The 12,816-nt window shown below is 55.6% G+C and overlaps 3 protein-coding genes across 3 annotated transcripts; all 3 read right to left on the bottom strand.

Moving 5' to 3' along the window:
• Positions 1 to 1,436: 1,436 nt before the first annotated feature.
• Positions 1,437 to 1,745, bottom strand: LOC142054049 (feather keratin-like). The gene has a single exon (XM_075086247.1). It carries the CDS (start codon positions 1,743 to 1,745, stop codon positions 1,437 to 1,439), a length of 309 nt encoding a protein of 102 aa, XP_074942348.1.
• A 3,989-nt stretch (positions 1,746 to 5,734) lies between these two features.
• Positions 5,735 to 6,043, bottom strand: LOC142054048 (feather keratin-like). The gene has a single exon (XM_075086246.1). The coding sequence runs from the start codon at positions 6,041 to 6,043 to the stop codon at positions 5,735 to 5,737; it is 309 nt and encodes a 102-aa protein (XP_074942347.1).
• A 5,405-nt stretch (positions 6,044 to 11,448) lies between these two features.
• Positions 11,449 to 11,757, bottom strand: LOC142054047 (feather keratin-like). Its single transcript, XM_075086244.1, has one exon. It carries the CDS (start codon positions 11,755 to 11,757, stop codon positions 11,449 to 11,451), a length of 309 nt encoding a protein of 102 aa, XP_074942345.1.
• Positions 11,758 to 12,816: the final 1,059 nt, after the last annotated feature.

Here is a 12,816-nt window from a genome sequence, read left to right as displayed (position 1 = left end):
TCACAAGAACCGTATGAAACACTCCAGGCTTGGGGAAGAGTGTCTGGAAAGCTGCGTGTCGGAGAAGGCCCTGGGGGTGCTGGCTGACAGCCGTCTGAGCATGAGCCAGCAGTGTGGCCGGGTGACCAAGAAGGCCAACATAATCAGGGCTTGTATGAGGAATAGTGTGTCCAGCAGGAGCAGGGCAGGGATTGTGCCCCTGTGCTCGGCACTGGTGAGGCCGCAACTCGAATGCTGGGCTCAGGTTTGGGCTCCGTGGGACAAGAAGGACCTTGAGGTGCTGGGGTTTGTCCAGAGAAGGGCAATGGAGCCAGGGAAGGGTCTGGAGAGCAAGCGTGACAGGAAGGGGAAGTTAGGAAAAATGTATTACTGAAAGTGTGGTCAGGCATTGGAAGAGGCTGCCCAGAGAGGTGGTGGAGTCACCATCGCTGGAGGTGTTTAAAAAAAGTGTAGGCGTGGCACTTCAGGGCATGGTTTAGGAGGCCTGGGGGTGTTGGGTTGACAGTTGGAATTGGTGATCTTAGAGGTCTTTTCCAAACTTAATGATTCTATTCTAGAATTCCTTGAAGGGTTGCGCACCAGAGGCTTGTGATGAGTGGCAGGACAAGAGGCCCACGGCACAAGTGGAATTCCATGGGCGAAGAAGGCAAGCCTTCTTCAGTGTGAGGGTGGTCAAAGAGTGGAAGAGTTGCTGGAGTCTCCATCCTTAGAGATAGTGGACACGTGAGTGGCCATGGTCCTGGACGACCTACTCCAGCCAGCCCTTCTTGTAAAGTGCTTATGTCATATTCCAGCAGCCCCCAGGTGCCAGTCTGTGCTGTTGCTGGTTGTGGTGTTCGTAGGAGAGGCCTTGTGGCCCTTTCTCACTCACGGTGACGGCCTGTACAGACTTATCTTTGTGCCAGCTGGCACAATTCCTAGGACATGTGTTGTGACCCTTTTCCACCCACCCCAAAGGCAACTTGAGGCCTGGTTTTGTGCTGGGTCAGGTTGGAGGAGCCTTGGGTGAAGAAGGGAAAAGGAGGCATCTCAGGCTGGGATGAGGAGAACTTTATTGTTGGAAAAAAAGAGAGTGAAAAGGCAGGAGCGCCAAGTGGAAGGGAAGCAGTCTGAAGTGCAGGTAATGTAACCATCAGCCGTAGTGCCGTGTGTGAGAGACATTTTGCCAGAGAAGCAAGATTTTCGAGCCTTGCACACCGGAGGTCCCCAGTGGTCCTTATCTTGTGAGCAAGTGATTGCATCGGTGAGTACAGGAGATAGCAGAAGGGGTGATGCAAAAAAGGGAGTAGGACAAGACGAGGAAGTGCGTGGGTCATGTAGTCAGGCAGGCTGGGTTGGCCCCTTCCCTACTTCCTTGCTTGGTGCCTTGAGAGGAGGAGCTGTGGAGGACAGGTCTACTTGTCACCAAGAGCCCGGAGGTGCCACGTGAAGAGCCCTTAGCAGGGGTAGCAGCCCCTTATGCCACCGTAGCAGCCCAGGCCTCCAAAGCCATAGCCGTAGCCGAAGCGGCCGGAGGAGACAGGCACTCCCTGGGAGCCGAGGACGTTGCCCACAGCAGCTGAAGAGGAGGATCCAACAGCGGTGTTCTGTGGGAAGGAGCTGAGGATGGGTCCTGGCAGGGTGACCTGCACGGTGGAGGGCTGGATGACGACGTGGGAGTCCTCGCACTGCCTGACACAGGGCTCGTTGCAGCTGTTAGCCAGCGGGGTGGGTCCGCAGGGGCGGCAGAGGTCGTAGCAGGCCATGTGTGTGGTGTGGAGGGTCCCTGGAAGAGAGGGTCTTGTGAAAGCGTGGGGGCGTGGGGGTGCGAGGGTCAATGTTGCAGGAGGGCGAGTGAGCGTGGAGGTGTGTTGTGTGTCTGTGGGGAGCGTGGCGGTGGGGAGGCGTCAGGGCTGCTGAGTTGGGGGCAGAGCGTGCTGGAAGAGCCGGATGAAGTGGGTCAGGAGAAGGAGGGGAAGGGGGTTCAGACTCACCTTGTTGACGATGGAGGAGATGGTGTGAGGAGCGTGTGTGAGGGAGAGAGGTGCTGGGCCGGCTTTTATGCTGGTCCCTGAGGGGCGGGACAGCCTTTGTGCGTGACGGTGTTTTGCAGCAAGTGGCTGTTACATGCCAGAGGCTGGGAGGTAATGAGGTGGGGTGTGGATTCCTTCCCGCAACGCTCCCTTTTCCTTTCCTCTCCTCCTGAGGACGTGTCCTCTTGACCCTGGCGGCAGCTTTTAAGTGAGAGTTAGTATTTGGTAGGAGTCGAATGGAAGGTGCTTGTCATCGCATTTGGAAGACATGACCAAAGCGTGGCGGAGGTTGGGTGTCATCAGTGAGGTCAAGTGATGGCACTTGTGTGATGTGGTTTGTGGGTGCGTTGTGAAGATGGGGCACCATTTCCTCACCGCCGTGGAAGGCTGGTCTGTTCTTTGAGGTGTGCCAGGCATGAGGTGCTGCCCCTTCCATGGCTCTTGGTCTCTGCTGGCTATGATACCATGTCGCTAAGGCAGTCTTTAGGCGTGGCCTTACCCGTTGGGTTTGCTCTGTGAGTGTCTTGGTGGCCCTTCTGCTTGTGAGGTTGTAGCCATGTGGATTGCATTTTACCATGGTTTTAGCTGGGATCGAGTTAATATTCCTCACTGCAAGTCGCGTAGTGCGGTTCTTTGCGCTTACTATAAGAACAGCGTTGATAAGACACTGATGTTTTAGTTGTTGCTAGGTAGTGGTTTTTCTAGTCAAGGACTTTTCTAGCCTCTCGTGCTCTGCTGGGTGCCCAAGAAGCCAAGAGGGGAGGGGGCATTGCCAGGATAGCTGATCCAAAGTGACCAAAGGAATATTCCATCTCATATGACATCATGCCCAGTCTGACTGGGGAAGATGGCCAGTTGCAGCTACAATCTCAGCTCGTGGACCTGCGGTGATGTTTGGTAGGTGGTATGCTTTGCATTACTTGGTCTTTGGTTTTTTCCCCCATCCTCCCAAGGTTTCACCTCTCTCTTTCTCTCTTGTTACTTTCCTTTGAATGATATTCTTTTATTACTATTACCATTACTGTCTTATTACAATTATTAAACTGTTCTTATCTGAACCCATGGGATTTCTTACTGTGTCTCTTCCAATTGTCTCCCTTCCCAGAGGTGACGGGGGGGAGTGAGCGAGCGGCTGTGTGGTGACCAGTTGCTGACTGGGGCTAAACCATGACAATTGCAAGGTTTTGGTAGTGGCCTGGGGGCTACAGGGTGGCTTCTGCGACAGCATACAGGACTCTTGCCCATGGCTGATAGACCCAGTGCCGCCTGGCTCTAAGAGGGATCCACTGCAGGCAAAGGCCGGCACAAGCAGTGACGGTGGTAGTGCTTCTGGGATAACATATTTGAAAAGTGGAAAAACTGCTGCGCAACAGGAGCCAGAGGAGAGGAGCGAGAATATGTGAGAGAAGCAACTCTACAGAGAGAAACAAAACAGCCGTACAGACCGGTTGTGTAGGGATGGATTCAGGAGGGCCAAGGTGTGGCTGGAGCTGAATTTGGTAAGGGATGCAAAGAATAACCAGAAGGGATTCTGTAAGTATGTCAACCAGTAAAGGAAGGTTAAAGAGAGCGTACCCCCCCAAAGAACAAGAATGGTGACCTAGTATCTATCAAGAGATGAGGAGAAGGCTGAGGTACTCAACAGATTTCTGCCTCAGTCTTCACTGGAAGAAGACTTCACTGAAGACTTCAGTCTTCGCTGCTCCATCTGGACTATATGGACCGCAGGATGGGGACCAGGGGGGTAAAGCCCCTCCCACTGTAAGGGGAGATCAGGTTTGTGACCACCTGAGGAACCTGAATGCGGCTTTGAAGCATTCCCACAAATCCTGTCACTGGATCCCACGGAGAAGAACTCAGCACCTCCCTCGCCCCTTTTCCTGCTCCGGAAGCTGGAGAGAGCAATGAGGTTCTCCCTCAGCCTCCTTTTCTCCAAAGTAGACAAGCCCATTGTCCTTAGCCGCCCCTCACAGGACGGGCCTTCCAGCCTGTCACCAGCTTTGTTGCCCTCCTCTGCATGTATTCAAGGTCTTTCACATCCTTCTGAAGTGGTGGGGCCCAGAACTGCACACAGGACTTGAGGGGAGGCCACAGCAATCCTGCGTACAGCGGGATAATCACCTCCTGCAGGAAGATGGGTGTGCTGTGTTTGATGCACCCCAGTGTAGGGTTTGCCCCCTTGGCTGCCAGGGCACACCGCTGACTCCCCTCGAGCCTGCTGTCAGCCAGCACCCACAGACCCCTTCCTGCAGGGCTGCTCTCCAGCCACTCCTCTCCCAGTCTGGCCTTGTGTCCAGTGTTACTCCATGCCAGGTGCAGAAGCCGGCATTTGCACTGGTTAAATTTCGTGCCAGCGATGGTTGCCCAATGCTCCAGTCTCTCTAGATCCCTCTGCAAGGCCTCTTGTCCCTCAGGAGAGCCAACAGCACCTCCCACTTTGGTACCATCAGCAAACTTGATAATGGTGCCTTCAACTCCTTCATCCAGTGCATTGATAAAGATCTTGAACAGAATTGGTCCTAGAATGGAGCCCTGAGGAACACCACTGGCGACGGGTTGCAGCCCATAAGTAACCGCATTCACTGTCCCCCGCTTTGAGCCTTGCTGTTGAGCCAGCCCTTCACCCAGCGCAGCGTCTACCTGCTCATCTCACAGTTGGCCAACTGGTGCAGAAGGATGCTATGAGGGGCGCGATCAGAAGCCCTACTAAAATCCTGAAACACTACATCCACGGCCTTCCCTTCGTCCCTGTAGACAAGAGAGCTTATAATAAGAGGATAGGAAATTAGTCAGGTGGGACCTTCACTTAGTGACCCATGTTGTCTGGTCCTGATGATTTTTCTGCCTGTCCTTTAAAGGCATTCATCAACATCCAGTGGGAGCTTCTCCATAATTTTTGCAGGTGCTGAGGCTAGACTAACGGGACTCGAGTTTCCTGGGTCTTCCCTCACACCTCTTTTTAGAAATTGGAATGAGGTTGTCTAGATCTGAGTCAGCAAGAACCTCCCTCGACTCCCAAGAGCTGCCCAACTTGATCAGAGGTGAGTGTCTTGAGGGTTGTTGACTGTGCGAGTAGTGCTTGCTGGTGAGGAAGAGGAGGTGAGGCAGGCAGGGTATCTGTGTTTTTGAGTGGGAGGGTGCTGGCATGCCTGTCAGGCAAGAGGCACTCCTGATATTGGCTGTGGTGGTACTATCCCTAGGGGAGGCCTTGTGACCCTAATCCTCCCACCCCGCTGCCTCTTCTGCATGGGGTTGGTGCTGGGTGAGGTTGGAGGAGTCTTGGAAGGAGAAGGAAGAGAAGACCTCACAGGTTGGGATGCAGGAGAACTTTATTGATGGAAAAATGAGTGAAGAGGCAGGAGCACCGAGTGGAAGGGAAGCAGTCTGAAGTGCGGGTAGCGTAACCGTCAGCTGAGGTGCTGTGTGTGAGAGTCATTTTGCCAGCGAAGCAAGATTTCGAGGTCCGTATTAGGAGTGGCACGCCAGAGGTTCCCGGTGGTCCTTAGCTTGTGAGCAAGTGATTGCATCGCTGAGTACTGGAGATAACAGAAGGGGCGATGCAAAGAGGGAAGTGGGAGAAGTGGAGGAGGTGCGTGGGCCGTGTGCCCAGGCAGGCTGGGTTGGCCCCTTCCCTGCTTCCTTGCTTGGTGCCTTGAAAGGAAGTGCTGTGGAGGGCAGGTCCACGTGGCAGCAAGAGCCTGGAGGTGCCACGTGAGGGGCCCTTAGCAGGGGTAGCAGCCCCTTATGCCACCGTAGCAGCCCAGGCCTCCAAAGCCATAGCCGTAGCCGAAGCGGCCGGAGGAGACGGGCACTCCCTGGGAGCCGAGGATGTTGCCCACGGCAGCCGATGAGGAGGATCCAACAGCAGTGTTCTGTGGGAAGGAGCTGAGGATGGGTCCTGGCAGGGTGACCTGCACGGTGGAGGGCTGGATGACGACGTGGGAGTCCTCGCACTGCCTGACACAGGGCTCGTTGCAGCTGTTAGCCAGCGGGGTGGGTCCGCAGGGGCGGCAGAGGTCGTAGCAGGCCATGTGTGTGGTGTGGAGGGTCCCTGGAAGAGAGGGTGTTGACAAAGCGTAGGGGCATGGGGGTGCGAGGGTCAATGTTGCAGGAGGGTGAGGGAGCATGGAGTTGTACTGTAGGGCTGTGGGGAGCGTGGCAGTGGGGAGGCATCAGGGCTGCTGAGGCTGGGGGCGCAGTATGCTGGAAGAGCCGGATGAGGTAGGTCAGGGGAAGAAGGGGAAGGGGGTTCAGACTCACCTTGTTGACGATGGAGGAGAGTGTGTGAGGGAGAGTGTGTGAGGGAGAGAGGTGCTGGGCCGGCTTTTATGCTGGTCCCTGAGGGGCGGGACAGACTTTGTGCATGACGGTGTTTTGCAGCAAGTGGCTGTTACATGCCAGAGGCTGGGAGGTAATGAGGTGGGGTGTGGATTCCTTCCCGCAACGCTCCCTTTTCCTTTCCTCTCCTCCTGAGGACGTGTCCTCTTGACCCTGGCGGCAGCTTTTAAGTGAGAGTAGGTATTTGGGAGGATTTACGTGGAAGGTGCATGTCAGGGGATTTGACAGACATGACCAAAACATTGGAGAGTTGGTGTGTCGTCAGGGATGTCATGTCATGGCACTTGTGTGATGTGGTTTGTGGATGCTTTGTGAAGAGGGCTCCCCATTTCTTTGGAAGCCTGGAAGTCTGGTTTCTGAGGTGTGCCGGGGGTAAGCCACTGCCCCTTCCATGGCATTTGCTCCGTGCCGGCCTTGCTGCCAGGTGACTAAGGTGTGTTTAGGCCTGGCGTTTCCCTTTTTGTGTGCTCTGTGTATGCCTTGGTGCTCCTCTTGCTTGTGAGGTTGTAGATGTGTCAACTGTGTTTACATTGCAAGGTTTTGGCAGTGTCCTGGGGTGTGCAGTGTGGCTTCTGTGAGAAGCTGCTAGAAGCTTCCCCAATGGCCGATAGAGCCAATGCCAACTGGCAGGTATCCATCCACCTGTAGCCCCTGCGGAAGACCGTGGTGAGGCAGGCTGTTGCCCTGCAGCCCATGGAGATTTACAGTGGAGCAGAGATGCACCTTCATCCCCTGGAGGCTTCCTACCGGAGCAGGTGCATGTCCAATGGAGTCTGTGACCCCGTGGGAATGCCGTGCTGGAGCAGGCTCCTAGCAGGACCTGTGGCCCCGTGCAGAGAGGAGCTCACACTGGAGCAGGTTTGCTGGCAAAGCTTGTGACCCTGTGGGAGACCCACGCTGGAGCACTCTCTTCCTGGAGGTCTGAGTCTCATGGAACGGATCCATACCGAAGCGGTTTGTGAAGAACTGTACACTGTGGGAAGGATCCACGTTGGAGAAGTTAATTGAGGGCTGTCTTCATGAGAGGGACCCTGTGCTGGAGAAAGGGAAGCATGTGAGGAGTCCTCCCACTGAGGTCGTAGGAGCAGCAGAACCAACGTGTGATGAACTGACCACAACCCCCATTCCCCATCCCCCTGCGCTGCTCGGGGGAAGAGGTGGAGTAAATTAGGAGTAAAGTTAATCTTGGAAGAAGGGAGGGGTGGGGAAGGTGTTTTAGGTTTTGTTTATACTTGTCATTACTCTACTCTGACTTTTAGCAAAAAACTACATTAATTTCCCCAAGGCAAGTCTGTTTTGCCCGTGATGGTAGTTGCTGAGTGATCGCTCCCTGTCCTTATGTTGACTCAGGAGCCTTTTGTCATCTTCATTCCAGTTGAGGAAAGGGAGTGACAGAGCATCTTGGTAGTCATCTGGTGTCCAGCCCCGGCCATCCCCGCACTGAGGCCCATCTTCAGAGCTGAGCAGGGTGACAGGCTTGTTCGTGGGGCCGGTGCTCGGTGCCCCATGCTGTGCCTCAGGGTCCCCACAGTGAGGAGGATGGTGAGCGCAGTGCAGAGGGGTGGTGACTTGGGGTCCCCTGTAGAGGTGGTGCATGGCCCCTGAGGCAGGGAGGATGGTGGCCTGGAGACCACGTGCACTGTGGGACCCTGCAGCGCAGAGGGGATGGTGGCGTGGGGATCCCCTGGCAGGGATCATCTGGGGACCCCATAGCAAGGTGAGGCCATGGGCTAGGGGCTCCCACGTAGGCGGAATGGGGACCGTGCAGCCAGGCGGAGAGTGCAACCCTAGTCCAGCATTGGGTCAGCTGAGGACCCCACAGCAAGGTGACCTGGGCACCTTGGTTGTCCAGGGCCCTGGCACCAACAGGGGATGGGGACAGGAACACTGTGTGGGTGGTTCCTGGCTCCACCTTGTGAGAGAAGATGGTGTGCCAAGGACTGGAGGTGGTTGGGCTGGGGACAACAGCAAGGGGGGACCATGAAAGGGGACTCCGCCCACGTGTCCCTGGCACCCCACAGCATGGGCAAGATGGGCAGGGTGCCTTCTTGATGTACATATTGATGACAATGTTTTAGTTATAAGATCAGGGCATTTTCCCTCCACCTGACCGCTCCAAGTGCGCCAACTGCTTTTGCCTGAGGCCTTTGGTTCGGTTGTCAGCAGCATTTCTAGTCATTCAGCCCCTCATTCAGCCCCCGCCCCTCCCAGCAGCGGTTCTGGGGGCTGTTTGGTGAAGATGTTTGATTTCTTGTGCCCGACGTGTTGATTTTGGGGTCCTGACAGGAGCCTTCTGGAAACTTCCAGGATCTGCTGCAGCAGCTGGCGCCTGTCAGCCGCCGCCCGATTGGCAGGCTGTTAGGCACCCCCGGTGGGCAGGTTGTTAGCTGCGTCCTGATTGGCTGATGGCTGAGGGTGCTGAGGGAGCAGCTGGCTGTGGTGAGGGAAGGCTGCAGCGCGGGCGCCTGGCTGGTGAGCTCTGGGAGAGCTGGTGAGTCCCGTGAGAGGCCCAAGTATAGTGGGAGAGGCAGGCAGGCAGGGGATGCTTTCATGCCAAACCTTGAGGGGATGCTTCATGCCAAAGGCTTGCATGCCAAAGGCTTGCATGGCAAAGGGTTGAGGAAGCAGAATAGGCTGCCTAGCCTGGACTGGAAGAGTCCACTTGTAAGAGTCCACTTGGAAGGGACCTAGAGTGATCCTCTAGCCCAACTGCCTGACCACTTCAGGGCTGACCAAAAGTTAAAGCATGTTATTAAGGGCATTGTCCAAATGCCTCTTAAGCACTGACAGGCTTGCGGCATCGACCACCTCTCTAGGAAGCCTGTCTGAGTGTTTGACCACCCTCCCAGGAATGTTTGCTAATGTCAATTCCGAAAGTCCCCTGATGTGGCTTTGAAGCATTCCCATCATTCCTCTCACTGGGTGCCAGGGAGAAGAGCTCAGCACCTCCCCGTGCCCCTCTCCTCCTCAGGAAGCTGTAGAGAGCAATGGGGTCGCCCCTCAGCCTCCTGTTCTCCAAACAGAACCTCTGATGGAGGATGCGGGGAACTACTGGCCAGCCACCTGACCTCAGTACCGGGGACGATTATGGAGCAGTTCATCCTGAGTGCGCTCACCAGGCATGTGCAGGACAACCAGGGATCAGGCCCAGCCAGCATGGCTTCATGGAAGCAGCCTCTTGCTGGACCTACCTGATCTCTTTCTTGACCAGGTGACCCGCCCAGTGGATGAGGGAGAGGCTGTGGATGTTATCTACCTGCACTTTGTTGAGGCCTTTGACCCTGTCTCCCACAGCATCCTCCTAGAGCAGCTGGAGGCTCATGGCTTAGACAGGTGGTCTCTTCACTGGGTAAAAAAGTGTCTGGATGGCCGAGCCCAGAGAGTTGTGGTGAATGGAACTGAATCCAGTTGGCGTCCAGTCACGAGCAGGGTTCCCCAGGGCTCAGTGTTGGGGCCAGGCTTGTTTAATATCTTTATCAGTGATTTGGTTGAGAGGATTGCGTACGCCCTCAGTGAGTTTGCAGACGACACCAAGTTGGGCGGGAGTGTTGATCTGTTTGAGGGTGGGAAGGCTCTGCAGAGGATTCTGGACAGGCTGGATCAATGCGCCGAGGCCAACTGTATGAGCTTAACAAGGCCAAGTGCTGGGTCCTACACTTGGGTCACAAGAACCGTATGAAACGCTCCAGGCTTGGGGAAGAGTGTCTGGAAAGCTGCGTGTCGGAGAAGGCCCTGGGGGTGCTGGCTGACAGCCGTCTGAGCATGAGCCAGCAGTGTGGCTGGGTGACCAAGAAGGCCAACATAATCTGGGCTTGTATGAGGAATAGTGTGTCCAGCAGGAGCAGGGCAGGGATTGTGCCCCTGTGCTCGGCACTGGTGAGGCCGCAACTCGAATGCTGGGCTCAGGTTTGGGCTCCGTGGGACAAGAAGGACCTTGAGGTGCTGGAGTTTGTCCAGAGAAGGGCAATGGAGCCAGGGAAGGGTCTGGAGAACAAGCATGACAGGAAGGGGAAGTTAGGAAAAATGTATTACTGAAAGAGTGGTCAGGCATTGGAAGAGGCTGCCCAGAGAGGTGGTGGAGTCACCATCGCTGGAGGTGTTTAAAAAAAGTGTAGGCGTGGCACTTCAGGGCATGCTTTAGGAGGCCTGGGGGTGTTGGGTTGACAGTTGGAATTGGTGATCTTAGAGGTCTTTTCCAACCTTAATGATTCTATTCTAGAATTCCTTGAAGGGTTGCGCACCAGAGGCTTGTGATGAGTGGCAGGACAAGAGGCCCGCGGCACAAGTGGAATTCCATGGGCAAAGAAGGCAAGCCTTCTTCAGTGTGAGGGTGGTCAAAGAGTGGAAGAGTTGCTGGAGTCTCCATCCTTGGAGATAGTGGACACGTGAGTGGCCATGGTCCTGGACAACCTGCTCCAGCCAGCCCGTCTTGTAAAGTGCTTATGTCATGTTCCAGCAGCCCCCAGGTGCCAGTCTGTGCTGTTGCTGGTTGTGGTGTTCGTAGGAGAGGCCTTGTGGCCCTTTCTCACTCACGGTGACGGCCTGTACAGACTTATCTTTGTGCCAGCTGGCACAATTCCTAGGACAGGTCTTGTGACCCTTTTCCACCCACCCCAAAGGCAACTTGAGGCCTGGTTTTGTGCTGGGTCAGGTTGGAGGAGCCTTGGGTGAAGAAGGGAAGAGGAGGCATCTCAGGCTGGGATGAGGAGAACTTTATTGTTGGAAAAAAAGAGAGTGAAAAGGCAGGAGCGCCAAGTGGAAGGGAAGCAGTCTGAAGTGCAGGTAATGTAACCATCAGCCGTAGTGCCGTGTGTGAGAGACATTTTGCCAGAGAAGCAAGATTTTCGAGCCTTGCACACCGGAGGTCCCCAGTGGTCCTTATCTTGTGAGCAAGTGATTGCATTGGTGAGTACAGGAGATAGCAGAAGGGGTGATGCAAAAAAGGGAGTAGGACAAGACGAGGAAGTGCGTGGGTCATGTAGTCAGGCAGGCTGGGTTGGCCCCTTCCCTACTTCCTTGCTTGGTGCCTTGAGAGGAGGAGCTGTGGAGGACAGGTCTACTTGTCACCAAGAGCCCGGAGGTGCCACGTGAAGAGCCCTTAGCAGGGGTAGCAGCCCCTTATGCCACCGTAGCAGCCCAGGCCTCCAAAGCCATAGCCGTAGCCAAATCGGCCGGAGGAGACAGGCACTCCCTGGGAGCCGAGGACGTTGCCCACGGCAGCTGAAGAGGAGGATCCAACAGCGGTGTTCTGTGGGAAGGAGCTGAGGATGGGTCCTGGCAGGGTGACCTGCACGGTGGAGGGCTGGATGACGACGTGGGAGTCCTCGCACTGCCTGACACAGGGCTCGTTGCAGCTGTTAGCCAGCGGGGTGGGTCCGCAGGGGCGGCAGAGGTCGTAGCAGGCCATGTGTGTGGTGTGGAGGGTCCCTGGAAGAGAGGGTGTTGTGAAAGCGTGGGGGCGTGGGGGTGCGAGGGTCAATGTTGCAGGAGGGCGAGTGACCGTGGAGGTGTGTTATGTGTCTGTGGGGAGCGTGGCGGTGGGGAGGCGTCAGGGCTGCTGAGTTGGGGGCAGAGCGTGCTGGAAGAGCCGGATGAAGTGGGTCAGGAGAAGGAGGGGAAGGGGGTTCAGACTCACCTTGTTGACGATGGAGGAGATGGTGTGAGGAGCGTGTGTGAGGGAGAGAGGTGCTGGGCCGGCTTTTATGCTGGTCCCTGAGGGGCGGGACAGACTTTGTGCGTGACGGTGTTTTGCAGCAAGTGGCTGTTACATGCCAGAGGCTGGGAGGTAATGAGGTGGGGTGTGGATTCCTTCCCGCAACGCTCCCTTTTCCTTTCCTCTCCTCCTGAGGACGTGTCCTCTTGACCCTGGCGGCAGCTTTTAAGCGAGAGTTAGTATTTGGTAGGAGTCGAATGGAAGGTGCTTGTCATCGCATTTGGAAGACATGACCAAAGCGTGGCGGAGGTTGGGTGTCATCAGTGAGGTCAAGTGATGGCACTTGTGTGATGTGGTTTGTGGGTGCGTTGTGAAGATGGGGCACCATTTCCTCACCGCCGTGGAAGGCTGGTCTGTTCTTTGAGGCGTGCCAGGCATGAGGTGCTGCCCCTTCCATGGCACTTGGTCTCTGCTGGCTATGATACCATGTCGCTAAGGCAGTCTTTAGGCGTGGCCTTACCCGTTGGGTTTGCTCTGTGAGTGTCTTGGTGGCCCTTCTGCTTGTGAGGTTGTAGCCATGTGGATTGCATTTTACCATGGTTTTAGCTGGGATCGAGTTAATATTCCTCACTGCAAGTCGCGTAGTGCGGTTCTTTGCGCTTACTATAAGAACAGCGTTGATAAGACGCTGATGTTTTAGTTGTTGCTAGGTAGTGGTTTTTCTAGTCAAGGACTTTTCTAGCCTCTCGTGCTCTGCTGGGTGCCCAAGAAGCCAAGAGGGGAGGGGGCATTGCCAGGATAGCTGATCCAAAG

The sequence above is a fragment of the Phalacrocorax aristotelis genome, chromosome 2, assembly GCF_949628215.1.
Source record: "Phalacrocorax aristotelis chromosome 2, bGulAri2.1, whole genome shotgun sequence".
Classification (NCBI taxonomy): domain Eukaryota; kingdom Metazoa; phylum Chordata; class Aves; order Suliformes; family Phalacrocoracidae; genus Phalacrocorax; species Phalacrocorax aristotelis.
Note: the sequence above shows the minus strand (reverse complement) of the source record. Positions and strands in the feature narration are given on the sequence as shown.

Excerpts from the sequence above, each read along its gene's own strand:
- LOC142054047 (XM_075086244.1), bottom strand. The coding sequence starts at position 11,757 with ATGGCCTGCTACGACCTCTGCCGCCCCTGCGGACCCACCCCGCTGGCT.
- LOC142054049 (XM_075086247.1), bottom strand. The coding sequence starts at position 1,745 with ATGGCCTGCTACGACCTCTGCCGCCCCTGCGGACCCACCCCGCTGGCT.
- LOC142054048 (XM_075086246.1), bottom strand. The coding sequence starts at position 6,043 with ATGGCCTGCTACGACCTCTGCCGCCCCTGCGGACCCACCCCGCTGGCT.